At 25.7% G+C, this 21,639-nt stretch overlaps 1 protein-coding gene across 6 annotated transcripts in view; it reads right to left on the bottom strand.

Annotated features, from left to right (window-relative positions):
• Positions 1-390: 390 nt before the first annotated feature.
• Positions 391-21,639, bottom strand: part of LOC105427039 (potassium channel subfamily T member 1) — a 95,989-nt gene continuing 74,740 nt past the window's right edge. For 3 of the 6 annotated variants that reach the window (XM_089083701.1, XM_089083702.1, XM_089083703.1), the window contains 3 exons: positions 5,680-5,759; positions 3,647-3,746; positions 391-2,243 (listed from right to left, as the gene is read on the bottom strand). In XM_089083701.1, the coding sequence (XP_088939827.1) occupies positions 1,889-2,243; positions 3,647-3,746; positions 5,680-5,759 (535 nt within the window). In that variant the 3' untranslated portion in view covers positions 391-1,888. The remainder of the gene's footprint in view (positions 2,244-3,646; positions 3,747-5,679; positions 5,760-21,639) is intronic. The other 3 variants (XM_089083698.1, XM_089083699.1, XM_089083700.1) reach the window with 1 other exon arrangement.

Raw genomic sequence — 21,639 nt, 5'->3', positions numbered from 1 at the left:
TCGGGATGTTTGTCGACCCGATTCTTCCGTCGGTTGTATAATAAAATAATTTATTATAACATTTGTAAAAGAAGTCGTATTAATGTATGCCTCTTTGTAATCGTTCCCTGTTTGTATCGTTTGAATTAATACAGTTTGTTAAATTAATATATTTATGTATAATAATATAAATTTTGTTAATTAATAGATTCTACTGAAGTATATATAATATATTTTAATAATTTTCAAAGATTATTGAAAATAACGAACGTAAAAGGTAGGTCTGAAATCTTCAAAATATATTCCGGTGTTTTTATTTATTTTTTTTTTTTTACAGGAAATAATAAATATTATAAAAAATATAACTGGGTGCAAAGTAATTATTCTTTTTAGATCAGGGAGAGGATACTATAGACTGTAATAAGAGCACATTTGTTAAAATGCTTGTATATTATTAATGTAATGTTATCAGCTTATCGCCGGAATGCTCGATTAACGAATAGCGTGACGAACTTGCGACCGTTGCAGATTATATCACGAATTCTGCACTCGCTCGCGCGTGAAAATTTATTACTGCAATTAGATCAAATGATCATTTTACGGCGATATAAGTTTTTATAATCTGTTTTTATTTTTAAAGTAATTAATTTATAGAAAGTGTGTGTGTGTGTGTGTGTGTGTGTGTGTGTGTGTGTGTGTGTGTGTGTGTGTGTGTGTGTGTGTGTGTGTGTGTGTGTGTGTGTGTGGGAGGGAGGTGTATTCAAAAATTTTGCTCGTATTTATGTTATTTGTATATCTGTAATTAAAATTAAGTAATCAGTTATAAAATATTAATTAAATTTGAAGCAAAGAAAACACATTTTTGTTTAAATTTCAATTTTTATTTCGCCTTTTGTAATTATAAAATAATTTCCGCTATTTCAAATTTTTCCACATACAAATCTCAAAAGAAAAAAAATTTAAAAGACAAAAAACCAATCAAAAATATTGCGGTTGTTCTAATTAATTCCCTCTGAACTTTTCAACTCGAGAATAGAACCTTTTATATATGTAATTCAAAGTGAGTTAGAGCACAACTCCTTTTTCCAAATGAATAAATTACAAAAGTAAATAGCTTGCAAGGTATTGCTCATCAGTCTCGTAATACTACTTTATTCAATCATATTACTCTATTCAGTCAATTCAAAACATCATTCTATCATTGAAACGAAATATTTATATATATAAATTATCTATTTTAAATAAGTAATATTGTTAATGTTTACTCTTCCTCATTTTTCTTATTAAGATAGAAAATTTTTTTTATTTCGTGTACGTTTTAAATTTTAGAGATTGCAGAACAACGAAGAAATATAGCAAATTTGGCAAAGCGCATATCATACTTACTCATGCAAAATTATGTAACAAATATTTGATGAAAATAGATATGCCAAAAAATACATAATTATACAATATATTTTTGCTAATTTTATTATGCAAATTAAAATTACAGAATTAATTAATTTATTGAGTTTTATGGCATAAGAGATTATTTTTAAATTATTAATTATAAGAATATAATATCAATAATTTTATAATAAATATTTTTAGATATACATATATTGTATAAAGGAAGCATTACACAAGGTATTAAAAAGAAGAAAAATTCAATGCTCGCTCATTCGTGGACGTGTATTATTAAATTAATAATTTTTTTTATTATTATATGAAAATCGCAACAGGATTTTTTTCATAACCTGCTCAATTTGCTCACGAGAGATAATACGGTTGTTACCAATCATCCTATATATAAGTGACTTCACATATACAAGAAAATTTCAATATATTACATTTTCTTTTTCAATATTAATTCCTATTTCAATATTAATTCCTATTTCAATATATATTTCTTCATTCCAATGTATTCTAATCATCTTGAAGAATAATTCGTTAAATATAAAAAGAGAAATGTTTCAATCGTATAAACCATAAAACTCTCCAGTAAGTAAGTCAATAAAATAACGAGTGTGCTCAAATATCGAGTAATAAAAATAAAATTTATTTGTAGAAGAGAAGGATAACGTACCTTGTAACCGAGGTAGGCAAGTAGCAAAGCCTCGGTTAACGATACCATAGCCAAGATCACTTGGACAACCCATAACTCTAAGGGTCTTCTGACCCACAGGATAGCGTCCCAATTGATGGTCGGGTGCTCCTGAAACTCCTCCTCTGTCAAGTTCTGCGACGCAAGAAACTCGGTCTTGTTGCCGGGTGTGCAACCGTAACTAAAAAGAAATAGAGAGAAAGAAAGGTATAAGTGACAGATGAGTGTGTGGATAGGGAGGGACAGATTGTCGCACGATATTTGGTGTGCACAAATCGGACGAGTTCGATAGGTTTTCGATATCAAGTACGTCGTTTGGGCTGCGTCGAGGGATCATTGTCGCATGAAAAGAATAAAAAGGACATAACATCAAATGCGAAAAAAAATTATATAACCGATCGGGAACTTTTTTTATTAAAATTTTTTTGCCTTTACATAAAATTTATTTATCGGATATTTTTACTAAGATTGCCATTTCCGTTAGTGACAATTTCTTCGAAATTTTATTAAAATATAATTATAAAATTATTTTAAGTATTAACAAATTTTAATTTTCTTTTAAATGTTATAAATGAACGATAAGAGAAAATTATATCATAATAAAAAATATATTAAAATAAAATTAAATTTTTGAATTCATCTAAAAGATTTAACAATAAAAATTACAATTTTGAAATAAATGATTTATCTAATATTATTAATATATTTTCATATTTTTAATAAAATAATTATTTTTGCATTATTATAAAATTACAAAAGATAATAATAGCGTACTATACAAAATATTCAAGTATTGATTAAACATTAATTAATAAAATTATATAAAGAAATCAAAAATAATCGTAAAAGTATCATCATTTTCACATATATAAATAACAACACATTGCACCGTATCTGTTGTACTGTCTTATCTGCGTTTTATTCTAAGCCATGATAGGAGTGCTGTATAATATCGTAATTGTGTATGAATATCGTGTTGTTTACATGCAAATTTCTTTTTACAGAGATAAAATTTTTCTGGAAATCGTTCCGTCGGCGATGAAATGGAATGAAACCAAATGAAACAATTTCTTTATTTTCAGCCTTCCCCAGTTGCAGTTAGTGCTACCACATAGGATAGTCCAGATTTATATTTTCTTTTATTCTAAAATTTTGTAGTACAATATTGTCATAAATATATTTTTATTTTTAATCAAAATAAGACAATTAATAGTTTCCGTATCAACAGCAATTTAAAATATTTGAGTTTTCTATTAGTCAAATAATTCATAATTTTAAAAAATAATGAAAAAACTGCAACATTACATATACTATACTATAAAACACATCATTTATTGCTCATCAAGAAATAAAGCAAATAATATATAAAGTTATGTAATAAATACTAAAAAAATAATAAATTAGATTTATTTTATAAAAAATTATAAAATAACAATCTTAAAGTATTTCAGAAAGTCAAATACATTACTGTAATATTTGAGTTTATATTATAAAACTGTTATCAAATGCATACGTAAATTTTGCAAATTTCATGTTTCCAAGTTTCGTTTAAAAGATTTTATTCAAATATTTAATATAGCTTACCATGCTGCGAACGTTGGATCGTTGTCCGTAATAACTCTGAATATATACAGAAAGCATGTTAAAAGCTTGAAGAAGAGATTGGCAAGTCGTATCCTCAAGCCTGAAAAATAAATTTTATTTCTTTCTTATAATTTTTATATTATCTTTATTTAATTTACATCTCTATTATAGCTCAATTTATTTTACTTTTCATTTTCTTTTTTCATTAAATAATTTTGTAATTTGTAATTTTACATATTAGTTTTCTAGTTCACTTTTCTTTTAAAAATTAAATTATAATAAAATAAGTTTTAATTTCTATTAAATTTATGCTAAAATAGATTTTTCCAAAAAGAACTGAAAAATTTTTTATATGATCTAACATCGATAAAGTTATGTACAAATTATGTTTATGTACAAATATTTTCTAAAGAGTTTTCAACAGTGTTCTTTTAATATATAAATATTTTTAAAAGATATTAATATCTTTCTTTCCAATGTCTTTATTTTAAAATAATTAAATCTAATACTGAATATTCTTCTTCAGTTATAAATTCAGAAAAAAGTATTTAATTAACAACGATTAATGCTGCAAAAACTTATTTTTAAAATATAAAATGTTTACAATTTTTTAAAAATTTAGTAATTTTTAATAAAAATTTTATGAGTTAAAATAATTTAAAAAAATATATTCCCTAGAAATTTAGAATAGCTAGAGTTCAAAATAATAAAAAACAAAAAAGATTGTTCCTTAATATATACATGATACTGTATAACATACACATATATTATATAGCACAATAAATAAAAAAAACTGTATTGTATTATATTTATTTATATGTATTGTATTTATATGTACTGTATTTATTTATAAGTTTAGAAAAACTGTGTAATATATTAAGGATACGCTAACAGTAAGACCTAAATTACGGGTTGCTTTAAGCTGAATATCGATTCTCCGAATTTTGACGAGATGCTTCAACCAGTTGCCCACGACAAACTTCACAAAGGGCAACAAAGCGTTGACCTGTTGGGTTCACGAGGTCCTAATGCATAGGTCAGGTACAAAGGTCAACATCGACAAGAAAAATTTGTAGTAGCACAATATCTATTATCGGTTGTCGTCATCACATCTCCGAAAGAGCACGAGCGTGCTCTTTCGGAATATCCGCAGGATGATGATAACAATATCCTTAAGATTGCCTTTGGAATGACTTTGCCATTTCGAAAGGAAGCAATCGGGATTACTTCGCGGCATACGCGGAAAAACGTTGACGACAATGCAGCTATTTCCGACGACAAATTTGGTAGAAATATAACAATGATACGACAATACCGATAGGTTATCTCGAAAATAACATCGTTATTTTTTTTATCGAAAATATTCTTATCTCCGTACCTTGTTATCATTTTGAATTTAGTACCAAAAGATATATATAATATTTTATAATATATATGTTCATATAATTAATAAAAAAATTTAGAAAGTTATAAAAATATATAAATAAAACATGACATATTTTAATAGTGTCATTATATTTCGCGTGTTACAATATAGTGTAGAATATAATAGTGCTATCAAATAGCGTGAGATAGAATTGTAGATATGAATTTATACGATCTCTCCATCTTACCCTTCTTTACAATTTAATGTGATGTGTTGTATTATATGTATGTTCATGTGTTTAATTGTATGTGTACAATATCAAATACATGATAAATAAATGATATATCATGTTCGTGCTCACGTATAGAAAAAAAACAATTTTATAATAATTGTGACAATTATGGCAATCTTTCATCGCGAAAATATAGAACAAAATAGAAGAACAAAATAGAATTCTTTAAAATTTAAATTCTTTAAAATTTAAATTTAATTATATATTATTATATATTTTTATAATTGAGGATGTAAATTGTAGCAATATGTGAGAATTACAAAATCTTTCACTTTATAATAGAAACTTTTTGTAAAATATTTAAAATATTAAAAATATTAAAAATATTTAAAATATTTAATTTATTATAAATACAAATAATTAATCTTTACTCACTCGAACGTTGATTCTTAATGAAGTATAGCTGTAGACGTTCCTTGAATGTGTTCTCGTTCACATAATACTCAACGCGAACTCTGAAAGCAGATATACAACGGTATTATTGTTAACTGGATATTCCGCAAACTTTTCGAAAATGTTAATGATGTTATTTAACTTAACACAATGTTCAACTATTGCATTCAATAATTTTAGTAAATTCCATATATTGTTGTTCATTATATGTTATACATTGTAACGTATACAACTGCTAATAATATATATCGCAATTCTTCTTTTTATTTTTCTCACAATTCTTGTAATAAATTTTATGGTGTTCTTATATATAAATCGATATTTATGTATACAAATATGATATATAATATCATGTAATATCATGAGGAAATATTTATTCAACATAAAAGAATTTGTTGGCAACCGACAACTATTATGAGATTAAAACATTGATAAAAAATTTCGCTATATTATTAGGTTCAGATGACTAATTGAACAACGCAGTATGCTACATATACGCTGTTCAAATTCTCATTATTACAATCTAGTCTAGTATTGTATCCCACGAGTCATTTCCGTCCAGCATTATAGAGCAACATCTCTGTAAGATCTATTATGGAAATTAATGTTGGCTATAACGTAAATTATACGATAGCTCAACATCTAAAGTATAGCTTCAACAAAAAGTTTATTATATATTTATGTTATACATTAGACATTTCTCGAACAGTATGAAAAATTTAATCTACACACGTTTATTCATTTACTAAATAATTTAAATTGTGTACAATGTTTAAAATTTTAATGCAAAATAATTTTAAAAATAATTTTACATATACAATTTAAAAGCAAAAAATATATAAGTTATTTATGTAAATATGTAGTTAATATAATATAAATATAATATAAAAAAATTGATAATTAAAATATGAAATATTTTCTCTATCATTTTTAATAATTGATTTTAACGATCATTCAGTCATCATATTCATTTATGTACTTCCAAATTGTACTTCAGGTCAAAGAATGGAACGAAGAGCGTGCAACGACCTTTGTTATTATTATTGTTAGTACTGCAGCAAGGCGAACAGGTCAATTTTATTCGACAAGTCGGCTGTCATTTTGCGCACTTGGTGCACCGCTGCAGTTCTTATTTTTAGCCGCGGTAAATGCGTTGGCGTTGCGCCGAGAATAGCGTCGCGTGACGTCACCGGGCCGGCGTCGACAGGCGGTCTGTCGTATGCTATCGTTCCCAGTTGTTGAACTGGTTCTTTGACCCACATAACGTCACGAATGCCTGACCTAGGCTATCCGTCCTCGACAAACGCGGAAAGCTGATGGAAAGAAATGATGCCGATCGAGATGGAAGAGATGGAGAGCCAACTGTTTGACTTCGCGCACTCTCACACTTAAAGAGATAAATTAAAAATTTTCTGAACACACCGATAGATATTTTCATGATGACATTTGTAATCTACGTTATATAAAAAATTAATTATTTGGTATCTTTTTATAAAACTGACAATAAGTTTTATAAAATAATGTCTAAAATACCGAGTATTCTAAACAAGACAAATAAACAAGGGTAAACAAGAATTAATATATTAGCTATTTTATACTTCAAAAAATCAACAGAAATTTTTATAAAATAATTTAATTATTTTTATACACCTAATAAACATAACTAATGGTTTGACAAAACAAATCAAAAGTTTGCTGAAGTTTTTTTGGAAAACAAGTTTAATAGTAATTAATTTGCAAATTATTTTTTATATCTTGTCACAATAGTTGTAATAAGATTATAATAGATTATGCTATCTCATACATTCAACATATCGTTTTTTTTTTTTTCAGTTTACTACTCTATATTTCCTGATAAGCTTTATAGTGGCAATTTTGCTGACGCTTTATCATTCGTATATCAATTTATTTATATTTATATTTGTATTCGCCCTATATCTCAATGCATAACTTACTAAATAAATAATACATTAAATTAAATTAAATATTGATAGAAAATAGAAAATTTCTGATTTTTAATAAAAAATTGGCATGTGTTTAATATCGACGTAAGAGAGATATATATGTATAACTACATCTCATAATCATTGAACTTAAAAAAATCTAATGGAAAGAGACATATATCAATATATTTCGCCAATTTGAATATTCTATAAAATATTGTGTGGAGCGATGCAATTGTGAAAAATTGTCGAGTTTGAATGATTTGACAAGAATACAAATCCTCCATGGAAGCTATTGATTCTATAAGCGATAGAAAGCGAAATGTATCAATACCACTCGAGTTTTGCACGCGGATATCGCCGCAGTCTCCACGATGTGTAATTTAACGCGATCAGCCGTGTAGATGGAAAAAGCATGTTTAGTGGGCTGTGAGTAATGCCACTGACAAAATACGTGGACTGGTGCAACCAATGTTTCTATTTCGAAGATACTTGAACCGAGAGAACGCGTTTACGCTGTTACGAGTGAACTCATAATTTTTGTAGATAAGTTTTTTGCAATCAGATTAGAAATATTTTCTAACTATAAAAATTCGTTAAAACCAAAATAAGGAATGGGAAAATTAAATTTAGATAAAAATTAAATTTAGAATCCTTGAATCCAAATTGAATCCATAGTGTTCATATACATGGGAAACTTTTAGTACAAATTAATAAAAATACCATTATAATAATTAAAATATTAAAAAAAAGGGAAAAAATAAAAAATGATAAAAAAGTTTATATTCAAAGCGATTTAGTTATTTTAAATGATATTACTATATTTAAAAAAAGTCTCAGATTTGTCATCATTACTTAAACGGCAGTTCTTTAGGCTAAGAAGTTTATAAATCATAGTGTTAATAATCATCAATTAATCGTCATTTGAGATTGTTGCTTCAATGCAGCGACAAATCGAGAATGGTAACGACATACTGCATCGTCAGGATATAATTGACAGCTTCATTACGACGCCGTTTCTAATTACATCGCATAGGGATGTGGATTCGCAGAGATCGTCAGCGATTTCCAATTGAAATTGCGTTCTGGGAATCACGAGTGACATTTGCGAGCCGCATTAGACTTCCCACCGGGTATACGGTAAAACCAATGCAACTCATCTCATTGAAGAAAATGATTGCAAAAATCTAAATCAGTCTAAATAAATCCATTGTTTCTTATTAAAGTATTAAAAATAACTTAGATTCAAAATAATAAAAATCAATTTTTATACAAATTAAAATCTTAAGTATGTTGCATAAGAAATTTTTATTATCAATTATTTTAATATATCTTCATAAATAATATAAAATCCATATATAATATCAACATTGCATAAATATGATAAAATTTTTCATATAAATGTTTCATATATATATATATATATATATATATATATATATATAAATAATTATATATAAAATATAAATATCAAATCACAATATCAAAATGGATTTTGTATAATAATTTTTCATCTAATCTGTATTTGCCAAAAAATATTTTAATATATAATAGTTTTATCTATTTATTTAACACTGTAATATTATTGCAATCATCATAACATTGTTTTGACTTACAAATTTCTTCTAAGTTTAATATCCAGAGTTTAATTTAATTATTAATCTGAATCATATTGTGCTTAATTATTTGTGTAAATTAAACTAAAATAACTACTAAATATCAGAAAGACGAAATAGAAATAAATTTCATTTGTAACTTAAATTACATCTGGATGTGACTTGAGTAAATTATTATTATTAATAATTCTTTGTATGTGTTCAATCATAACCATGTAGCAAAAAGTGATTAAATGAACAATTATTCAGTTAAATTAAATTTATAATTATATCTATTGAATTGCGGATTAATATGCATTATTGCCTCAATAAAGCCATTTTCGCGTGTGATCAAAGGAAATAAGACTAAACTGAACAAAGTAAAATATTTTAATTTTAATAAACCAAATGTCTATATTGTCTGAATTTGATCATCATAATAATCATAATAAAAGATCAATAAAAGATCAATCAATATAAATGTTAAGAAATGTGGCTTCGATTTTTCCACAATATATACCTATACTACATTTATAAACATAAATTTATTATTAAACATGACTAATAATATCAATAATTATGATATCAATCAATTTAATAATTAAATAACACGTAAAGAGAAAGAAATTTCAGTCTCGAATTAATTTTTATTATTATTAAGAAAACTAAACTAGAATAACTAAAATACTTAATATATCGTAACAAATAAATAAAATAATAAGATAAAATTGTTAAATAATATTTATTTTGTTTCCTCTATTTATTTTCTCTTAAGAAATAATCTCTTTTAGAAAAAAAACTTTCCGCTCTTCTCCTTCATTCACCATATATATGTTATTATTGGTGGTATTATTACTTGTAAATTTTCTAATTAATTTTTATATATATTCATATATAAATTTATTGATAAATATATTTTTTAACTTTAGTTTATTGCTTTCATTTTTCAATTTTAGAAACATTATTAATTCTCTAATTCACTACATGGTTTTTACTCATACAAGTTTTAGTAAATCTTTTAAATATTGATTTCAAGTAATTATAAATTATATTTATATAATACATATACACGTTTTATTCGTATAATAATCAAATATAATTTCAAATTTTCTATATTATAAAATATAATTTATTTTTACGAGAAAATATTCCAAACTAAATATTACTAAATTTATTATCCTTGAGTTATTATTAATCTCCATTTCATGTGCACCAATTAATAATATTAAAATATTTGATGTGGAATAAACTGTAATTGCCGATTGATTAAGCTCTTGATATGGAAACAAAAGGCACATAGACAATTTCGGTCTTTTGCCTCTCAAGGTATATTTAATTCATATAAAAAGTAACTATTTTTTACTAAGATTATTAACAATATATAAAATTTTATTGTTCTTATTATATTATTTAATGTAATTTAATTAATTAATATTTATAATTAATATTTATATCCAGTTTTATATATATGAATTAGTAATGATATTATAATTTATAATACAAAAATACTGTCTTTTTCAAATTTTTTCATAATTTAATAAGACAAAATATTTCAAATTTAGATTTGTAATAATGTTATTATGTTAATATATCTTATATTCTTATATTGATATAAAAAATGTATTTAAAGTATGTAGATTTACAATACTTTATTAAGCTTCTTCGAGGAGAAAACTATGTTATTCATATTGAAATAAATATCATAATTTTGATTGAAGAACGATTGCTGAACAATTGTTTCAAATAATTTATGAAGACAAATATCCGTTTCTCATCGTTGTCCAAATTCACTGTATCTATTTTAGATGTGAACTCCCATGTAAGATTGACACTACAGACAGACAAACTGAAAGCTTAACGGATGACTTAACATCCTAAATAATTGCTCCTCTACAAGACAATTCTAAATTTTGACTTACCCGCAACATAGCAAGTTAGTTTATTCATTGATACATATTGTTGATAAGTTCAGTTAACCTTTTATTATTTATATAATTGAATAATAGAAAACTATAAATTGAATTAAATAAAGCCAGTCCATATAGACAGTATTTAAGTTCTTATATTTATAAATCAGTAAGTTTACTTGATTAACATATGTGATGTAATTAATAAGTTGATTAATGTACTAACATTTGAAATTTCTTTAAGCCGTAAAAGAATATATCAAATCAGAGCATACGATATATCTTCATTCTGATCCAATAGTTACGAGCCATTTGATTATATATGTTTTATGTATATATGTATCGGCTGCTACATATTCTTTGGCATATCAATCAAAACTTTGGTTTTTTAATTTTACTCCACGAATTACATAATCTGCAATCAACAGATTTGTCTGTTGCAATTTATACCATTTAGTTGATTGTTTCCACTCTATAATATTGATTGCACAAAAACAAATAACGCTGCGCGCTATATGAGTATTACATATGTATATTAATGACATATGACAAATGTATATTGATATTTTAATGGCAATTTACACTTTACACTTTAAACACTTTAAAATTTACACTTACAATTTATAAAAACTAATGAATAAAGAAAATACTTATATGTCATTACCTGATATGCTATTAATTATTTTAGTTAATAACTAGATTACATTTAAATCCATTTGTTAAATAGACTATATCAATAATAATATGTAATACATTAATTATAAATTTCTAAGTTATTAAATTTTAATAAATATTTATATAAATACACTTTATTTTACTGTTCTCCTGGTATAAATTCTTAATATTTTTTCAAGACATAACTCTTTATTTTCAGAGATGATATATTTCAATATTTATAATTATCTTAAACATATATTGCATTCTAGTTTTATTATTCATAAATATTAATCAATGCTTGTAAACATTATATAAGAGACATAGATGAATAAATTAATTTACATTTCTATGAGATGCACAGATTTATGATAGAAATTTATTTGTTAATTTTCACTAAAATCTGTCGATACTTATAACGGAGAATTTATTCAACATACATACCTTTTTTACTTAAATAAAGGAATAGGCAATTTCTCTTTTCTTAATATTATATAATAGAAAGTTGCTTTTCACATCAAATGTACAAATTCTCTGAAAGAGGTAAAAGTTATGTAAAAGAAAAACTGAATTGATAAATATTTAACAAAATATTTTACTATTACGTGAAATTTTTGTTAGCTAGTTGAAAGCAGTATTTCAATAAAAATAAATGTAATTTTTGATCAAAACTGATGCGTCAACTATGTACAAAAAGCATTCAATGAAATGGCTCTTTTCATTATTGATAAAATGTCTCCTTTCACCACAATCCACTTGAAATCAAATAAAGTGGTAGCTTATTTTTTATCTTTTCGTAACAGAAGCAATGTTACATTTTCGCGACAGAATTTTTCTGATAAATGTTTAACTGAATAATAAAATTGGAAAACAAATAAATTATACGTTTTACAAATCTATATACAGTTTACAGTTTACTTTTTTGTAAATTGGGTTTTGTGAAGATAATCTACATAATACTCAACAATGCAAACAAAATTCAATATTATTTTTATATCTGTCATCATTTATAAACCACAGTAATAATTAATTCTTTTATGTATAAATCAACATAATTAATTTTATAAATATAATATAAAATACAAAATGCGATGCACATTATCCAACATATTAATTCTTCGAAATAAGAGCATATATAAAGCCATATCATGAACGTAATTTGTGTAACATTCCCGAGAATTCCGTCAGTCTGAAATAATTCATTTGGATGTAAAGAGAGATAAGTTCAATCTGGAAAGCACTTGGCCAGTAACATTAATTTTTTAAACTAAAAATACAGTCTTGCATTAGGATTGTTCATCATTTAATTGAAATATACTCGATCTATATCATGTCCGTCTATAATTATATAGCGACCTGCCTTCGCGCACTACAAATAGAACTACGACGTCGGTCGTCGTGTAAAAATATCCATCGGAGTGCAACCTTGCACTCCATTGACCGCTTTATTACCGTAATATGTCGTAACGTATTTTCATGTATGTGAATACGGCCTTAACACGCGTGTATATACACGCTTCGAAACTAGAAACTAAATAAAACAAAGTGTACGTCAGTTTGTAATAGTTTGCGTATAATGGATTGCACTAGATTCCAGAAACTATTCGTTACGCTACACATAACGGTCACAAACTGAAAATTCCTTTTGCTCGGTTATATTTCAATTCTTAGTATGTCTATCTGATTGGATTGCATCAAAATGTAAAAGGAAAAGGATTCAATAAAAAAAAAAAAAAAACAATGATATTTTATATTATAAACATAATAAGATTTATAAGATTTAATATTTCACAAAATTAAAATGACAATTACATGACGTAGATGACATAGCGCGAAAGAATAATTACAAATTAATCTTTAGATAATTAGAAGAATCTAATGTGTGTATGTGTATGTATATGTGTATGTGCGTATGTTTGTGTAAGATTCTTTCTATAAAAAATATATAAGTGCATAGTACAAATAAAAGAAATAAATAACCAAAAAAAGAAATTTTGGAATATTAAAAACTTATTTTTAAACAGTTGGATATCTAAATATCTATAACAAATAAATATCTATAAAAAAAAAATATTAATTTTAGGAATACTTATTACAATCAAAAAAATTTAATACATTTCTTTATTATACCTTTTTTCATTAAAATATGCATATAATATAAATTATTGCAATTTTGTTAACATAAAAACATTTATCAATAGTTGTCTTCCTATTCTATATTTCTAATATTCTTATAAATAAATTTTTAATTTTTTGTTCAATAAAAAGTGAAAAGATAAAAAACGAAAAGTTTATCAAATACGTGGGATTTACTGAAGCCTAGGATGTACGCATGATAGCAACATCTAAAAGAAACTTTTTTAGAGTTAGGGATTATAACTAATCCTGTATGTACTTTATCTTATATAACTGAACTGACGTTTTCATCATGTAATATATATATATATATATATATATATATATATATATATATATCGCAAAAACAAAATAGTTGGAAATAAGTATTTATATAATCATAGTTAAAAAAATATTTTTTATCTAAATTATATTACTGTACTACATGTCAAAAATATCATATATATAAGAATTTATCACAAAATAATTAATATTTACAATTTAATACACATACATTACAAATAATACATAATATATAAACACTTTCTGGAAATATCTCTCAATAATCGTTTTATCGTGCTGTTATGAAAAGCTTATATTTATATATTTTAAATTATTCTTAATAAACAAAGTTGATATTGAGTTAATAATTAAATACTTTAAATAATATGTAACTGTAGATTATTATCATTGAAGTATTAATTGTCTATATATATATATATATATTGCCATATTACAATATATATATATATATATATATATATATATATATATATTTATCTTACTAATATCATGAATATCATATTTATAATATTATATTTTACTCTTATAAAGATTTTATTTTTAAAAAATCGGGAAATAAATAAAGTTATATATACTAAATAAATCTAAAGTTATATATACTCGTAATAAAATGTTCAAAGATTAATAAAATTGTCACCTTATACTTAGATCGCAACATATTCGTAAGAAAAAAACGTGCTTTTGCTTCTTTTTTCTGGTTGTCTTGATAAACCGTCTATGTGAATCTCGCGGATTGCGAGATACCGAAATGGTGCCATCCGATATGCAAGGTGAGCAATTCTCGCTCGTGAAAATATATGTATATCTAACTGAAACGGGTAAGAGCAAAAAATAAGCATGCTCGAGATAACACCATATTTTGCAATATTCATTTCGATAATAATCTAGTCGTATTTTCCACGTATTCCGTTACTGTGTTATCGTTAAAAACCGTCAATCATCGAATGAGAAGAAAATTTCATCAATATTTCATCCTTTAAATCAATCGCGAATCCAATCGAGCAAGTTGCAGTTGCTTGCCAATACGAGTCTTTAATTAGCCACCGTAATAATTAATCACTCGACAGAAAAGCAGTAATTAAGTAATGGACCGAGTGCACTTACTTATAGGCTGCGAGTTTTGCAAGTGATTGAACTCTGCTAATTCCCCCGCCGGTATTGCAGACTTGATATAATTAATTATCAGTAGCCAGTTTGTAAACGAACAAACTGCCAAGCAATCGCTAAAAAGTAAATTCTAAGAAGATTACTCTACGCAAGGGGGTAATGACGCTGGAAAAACTTTATGTACAAAGACGATGTTAGTAAAACTATTTCAAAGAACACCAAGTATAATTAATTTTGCTCATGTATTACATTAAAATAATATTAAAAATTTTTTAATATCATCAAATCTAAATAGTATTATTCAGTGATTTTTCTAAATTTACTTCAACAATTTTAAATAATTTCTTAACTAAAGTATATTAAGTTTCATTGACAGGTAATAAAAACTGATATGCATTATCATTTTTAATAAAAAATGTGTTATTTTATTTTTATATATTTTAAATTCTTTTGTTGTGGACAAATTATGTATATTTCTGCATCTGTTCATTATAATTTTAAGAATATAATTCATAATTACAAAATAAAATTATTATAAATAATATTTAAATATTCAAATTTAAAAGATAATAATTCTATAATAATTCACTAATTTCTAAGATATAAAATAGTATATACACATATATATACACATATAACGTTTATTCCTATATATCAAATAACAATTCTAAACAACAAAACCTAAAATTTTATCTTATGTAACAAGCTGAAAAATGTCGTTATAATGTACGATTGTATTGCATGCGTATGTTTCTTTTTATCTTAAAATATTCTTAATAAAAACTATACAATATAATAAAATGCAATATGTATATGTGTTTCAATAATATTTCAGTAAATATATATTATTAAAGCAAACAAGCTCATATTCTTGCATACATATGTATGTTCCCAGTTGCTAGAAATGTCGGACTTGTTAGTTATTTTTCTCCTAGTATTGCGACTATTGCAAGAATGACGAAGGAAGATTTCGCATTTGCTTATACCACGTGTATGCATTTCAAAAGTCACGTGCATGAAGTTGCGTGTTGGATGGTTATCTTGCTTTTTCATTTTGTTTCTCTGGATGTTTATAAATAATTTAGGAACCTAAGAGAGAACGACGTAAGTGCGCGTAAGCGCCATGACGACGCACGGCGCAGTAATTAAGATAATATGGTTTGCATTATAGGACATGTCAAGGGAGTGCCTTTGGGTTGACATGTTGGTCATGATATACGAATGTTAAATTAGTTCCAAGCTAATTGTGTGTATCTAGGAGAATTCCGGTCGAAGTTAAAAAGTCGAAGTTAAAAAGAGGGTTTTCTTAGCATTAAAAAAAGGAGGCTTATAAAGCTTTTAATTTATCATGAAAAATAAATTTTAATTATATTTAAATACAGTAAATTATCAAGAAATTACAAAAAAATTACTCTATCTAATTAAATTATATACATTATCTTATTTCCAAAAAAAGATTATAAATGGATAACAGTATATATTTAATAAAAAAATAATAAAAAAAACTTCCCATTCAAAAACAATATGATTGTTCTAATTGTATAAAGACTCAAACTACTTTTATTTACTTAATAAAGATAATTTTTTATATTTTTGGGAGATGGGTCAAATATTACAAAGTTGGATTAAAAGAAACATTTTAATAATAACATTTAATAATAACAACATTTTCTTTTATTTTTTCCACTTGCATTTTTTGAACGTTAATCAAATATCATAAATAAAACCAAAATTTTAAATTCAATTGTATGCCATGTAAAAAGAACATTCTTCCAATAGTATATTATTGATATTAACACAAATTAATATAGAAATTCTTTCGAAAAAGTAATCTGAAATATCCGTATCAACATGATCATGTTGAAAACGTTAAATTCACATTTTTATTGTTAATTGTAATCATTAAATTATTTTCTCAATTTTTTTATAATTCTATCTTATAGAAATATAAAATTAAAGTCAATTTATAAAATTAAAATTAATTTATACAATTAGTTTTTAACATAATTGCCGGTATAACAACCAACATTTTTTGCTTGCGATTGTTCTTCCTAAAATCTCTTATAACGATAACGCACCTATATTCTGCGGGCTTTTATTCATGGTGCGGATGGATCGCAGAATTTCGGTTTACGAGACTCTGGAGAAATGCTCATAAAACATTCGCACCCACAATGACATTTAAGGATCACGACACCGAGGAAGAAACACTCCATGTGTTTCAACAAAGAAGAGAAATGAATATTCTATTATGATGTTGACGTCAATGCGATAGTAAATCAACTTTTATGATAGTCAATTATTATCTCACACCAAAAACAACACACGATTTACTTTTACTTTTAAATCATGCAGATGCAATAATGTGAATAAAATGGCTAAAATATTTTTTTTATACATATGCATAAACAAGAAGTCTCAATTTTAAATTACATAATAATTGCCATATAATTAATATTTAAAAATTATTTTATAAACATAATTATTACAAAAAAAATTAACATTATATTAATTATATTATAATGAGATATCTGTCATATGTAATGTTAGATATCAAATATAAGTTTAATGCGTTCTAATATAAATAATTTATCGTTAATTCTGTCGCTCATTTTTTTAACAAAACTTTCAATTATTTCAAATTTTTAATAGTATTTTAAAAGTATCTTAGATATATGCAGAAGTTTTACTTCTCGTTTTAAAAAATGTGATTAATTACGATGTATTTGGCTTCAGGGCACATAAGTCGCTGATTGGTAGAAATGCAAAATCGACCTTCTAGGCATAGACATGTATCATACAGTTTGTTACGACAGCAGCGGATTCTCTAGACATGATACGGAACTTCACAACAGGGTGTATCAAGCTGTAAAGCTGTAAACGCGGTCAGATCGAAATGAACAATCGCACGAGACGGTACAACGTGACAATGTCTTCCTCGAGGTCGGCAATATCGATTTATAAACTACCGACATTGTTGCACTACCCCCGAATCTAAAAGGTTATGGATACAGCGTAGACATATAAATACTTCCCACTTTCTTTGTTATGATTTCTCATACATGCGATGAAACAGCATAAATTTCAAATCGCATCCGTTTGTAGAAAATCTTTCCATGGATGCGTCACAAGTAAATGGACATAATTTATAAAACATAATATTTGTAAAAAATAAAAGCGATTCAATTTGTCAACGGTAAAAAAATCTTACATTAATGTAAATGGTTTTCTGCATAAATTGCATAAACAGTACATAAATAAATTTAGTGAGATAATTCAGTTTAGTAAAATAATGTAATTAGATTATTGAAAAAAAAGGGATTTAAATTTTTCGACAAATATACAATTTCCACTTAATGTAATTTAATTTATTTAATATTTGATATAATATTATATAAATTAATTAAATTAAAAATTTATATGTAAATCAATCTTGAAGCAAGAAACATACAGAACATATAGAACAGAAAGTAAACAGAAAAGTAAATATAATTTAAATAAATTTTAAACGGTCATCTTTTTCCAAACTATCTTTTTCTAAATTAAATAATAAATTATAATTTAATAAGATTCTTGTAAGTATATCGATATGATAAAAAATTAAAGCTGAAAAAATAATGTATAAGCAATAGAGTATATTTGTCTCACAAATGTCATGAAAATTAAACAGAGAGAAAATATGAATAGGATTTTTTTCGCATAATTTGTGCACGTGGATTTTGTATCTGAGAGTCGCGCGTATTAACTACATGATGTTGATCGCTTCTTTCTATGGCTTGACAAATCGACTTTCGCCGTGTCTCTTCTCGCATCATGTGGCAAGAATTCTGGAACGTAGGTGACTCTGAGAGTTCGACGAGGGAAAAAGAGACGAGTCGAAGTGATCTCAGTAATTGAGCGGAGGGATTTAGACGTCACGCGTCACTCGCACGACTAAAACTGAAAGAAGAAACTTCCAACCCTACGACTACGTCAAAAGATTGTTCGATCGCTCATAAACCCGTCGGGATTCTCGTTTCTCATGCATTTCCATCAACTATATGACGTACAACGCCAATGAAACGAAAGAATGTACGCATATCTCATGCAAATTAGATTTTTATAAGCAATGTTTTACAATTAATAAATACAAAAGATCGTATTTACATTTTAAAATGGGAAACAATTAATTTTATATTGTAAGTTCAAAATTGCCACTCACTTTTGATTTAAAATGTGTAATAAAATCTACACATATTTTGAGAAAATCAATAATTATTATCGATGAAATTAAAAAAAATTCAGAAAAATTTAGAAACTCTATGTTGCGTTGATTGTCCACAACAATTGCAGTGATTCGAACACTATCCGATCAGACAGGCCCGAGTGTATGATCCGCCAAAACCTATTTCCTATAGGTGCTATGATTCGATTTGGTACTGCTATGCGAGTTACTTCTCTCTCTGGTGACTTTTTTCTTCGCTGTCGCGTCACGTTTTCCTTCTTTTCTCTTATTTCGAGCATTGCCATTCGTGAAGTCCTATAACCCTCTTGAGATCCGTTCGGGAAAGACACAGGGAGGACAACGGAGGGAAAACGAAATATAACTGGAGAACTGGGAGAGCACCAAGGAGTACAAAAGTTTTCGATTAGACTTTCGCGCGAGCTCAGGATGGCTCTTGTGCACAATGAGAAAACTGTATAATGAGCACTCAGTGAATGTCCACTTCTATTCTTCTTTTTCTTTTTTTCTTTACTACACAAAGCAGCACACACACGTCATATTTAGGGAATTGCTCAGAGTTTCAGCGTGAAAATTTTGCGCCTTTCTTTCGTATATCAAAATCAGATTTATTCATTATAATCTTCTCCTTTACAAGTCGTAACATGTTCTAGTTTTGAAAGAATTTTATATAGGAAAATTTTATATAGAAAAGTTTGTATAGAAATACTTTACATAAAAAGATTCTGTATAGAAAAACTTTAAATTAAAAATACATAAATACAATACAATATATTGATTATAACTAAGCAAATTTAACATTATAAATATTTTCTTCAAAATGCAGTTAAGTTATGAATAAAATGTATGTCAACAATAAAACTAAATTTTGTAAAATTTAATAAAATATAAATTAGTAAATTATAAATAGAAAGAAGTCTGAGCTCATATATAGAAAAAGATAAAACTAATAAGAATACAAAATTTATTATAATGTCATTATATAACATATAATGCTAGAAAAAAATAATACAAATTAAATAAAATAAATGTATTGCATTTGGAAAATGACAAACAAATTGACTATAAGGTATTTAATTCTGTCTCATTTATAACATATTAAGCTTTTGTCTTGATATATTTTGATATTTAATATTTGATATTTAATTTGATTACAATTTTTATATTTTTTAAATGCTTAATATTCAAAAATGTATAAATTTTTTAAAAATCTGTTAAATGCATGTTATATAAAATTATTGGTATTCATTTAATTTGCCAATAAGTTTCTGAAAAATTTTTGACAAAAATATCTTATACCAAACTCTTTTTCAGAATTGGATTTTTTCCATAATATGTTATTTTTTTATCCGCTACGCTTTGGAGACTTTGAGTCTTCAAAAAAATCATGAGAGATTGAAAAGACACTTTCGTACACCTGCATTTTCGTTCGAAGAACTGTCGGCGATGACGAGGGGCGAAGAAGCATAAAGGTAGAATTTCATCGAGCTCACCAAAGCGCCAAGGGCGCTTTGCTCCGACAGTGTTCTAACAAGTTTTTGAAGAAAATGATGTTTTCCCGCGAAGTCGCTCACTTTAAGACGCCATAAAACAGAAAATAGTTCACGTCAGACCGTCGTGATATTGTACCGCAATAAGTAATATGTGTGGAACGCAAAATCTTGTCAAAATGAATTTCTACTAATACCTCGTCTTGTGTAATACATAGAATGCAATCTTCTTCAGATAATATTGTGTAAATTTTGCTTTTTACAGCGTATAGTATTATCCAGCATATTAACTATTATAAAACTATAATTATGTAATTTTATTTCAAGCAACGCAATTTGTGACAATTATATTACAATTATACTCCCATATCTAATAATTAATATTTTGATTGCTATAATTTAAATTTAATATTATGATTGCTATAATTTAAATAACATAACAGATATTTAATTATATAATATATTATATCAATATTATTAAATATAATCAATTCATAAATAAAAATTCATAAATAAAAATAAAATTTAAAAAATAAATTACAAATAGCTGATAAATTTTGACATATGAAATTTTCCTTTCTAATGCTATAATTAAAGCATATTAAC

The sequence above is a fragment of the Pogonomyrmex barbatus genome, unplaced genomic scaffold (genome assembly GCF_055798465.1).
Source record: "Pogonomyrmex barbatus isolate J1 unplaced genomic scaffold, ASM5579846v1 scaffold8, whole genome shotgun sequence".
NCBI classification, from domain to species: Eukaryota; Metazoa; Arthropoda; class Insecta; order Hymenoptera; family Formicidae; genus Pogonomyrmex; species Pogonomyrmex barbatus.
Note: the sequence above shows the minus strand (reverse complement) of the source record. Positions and strands in the feature narration are given on the sequence as shown.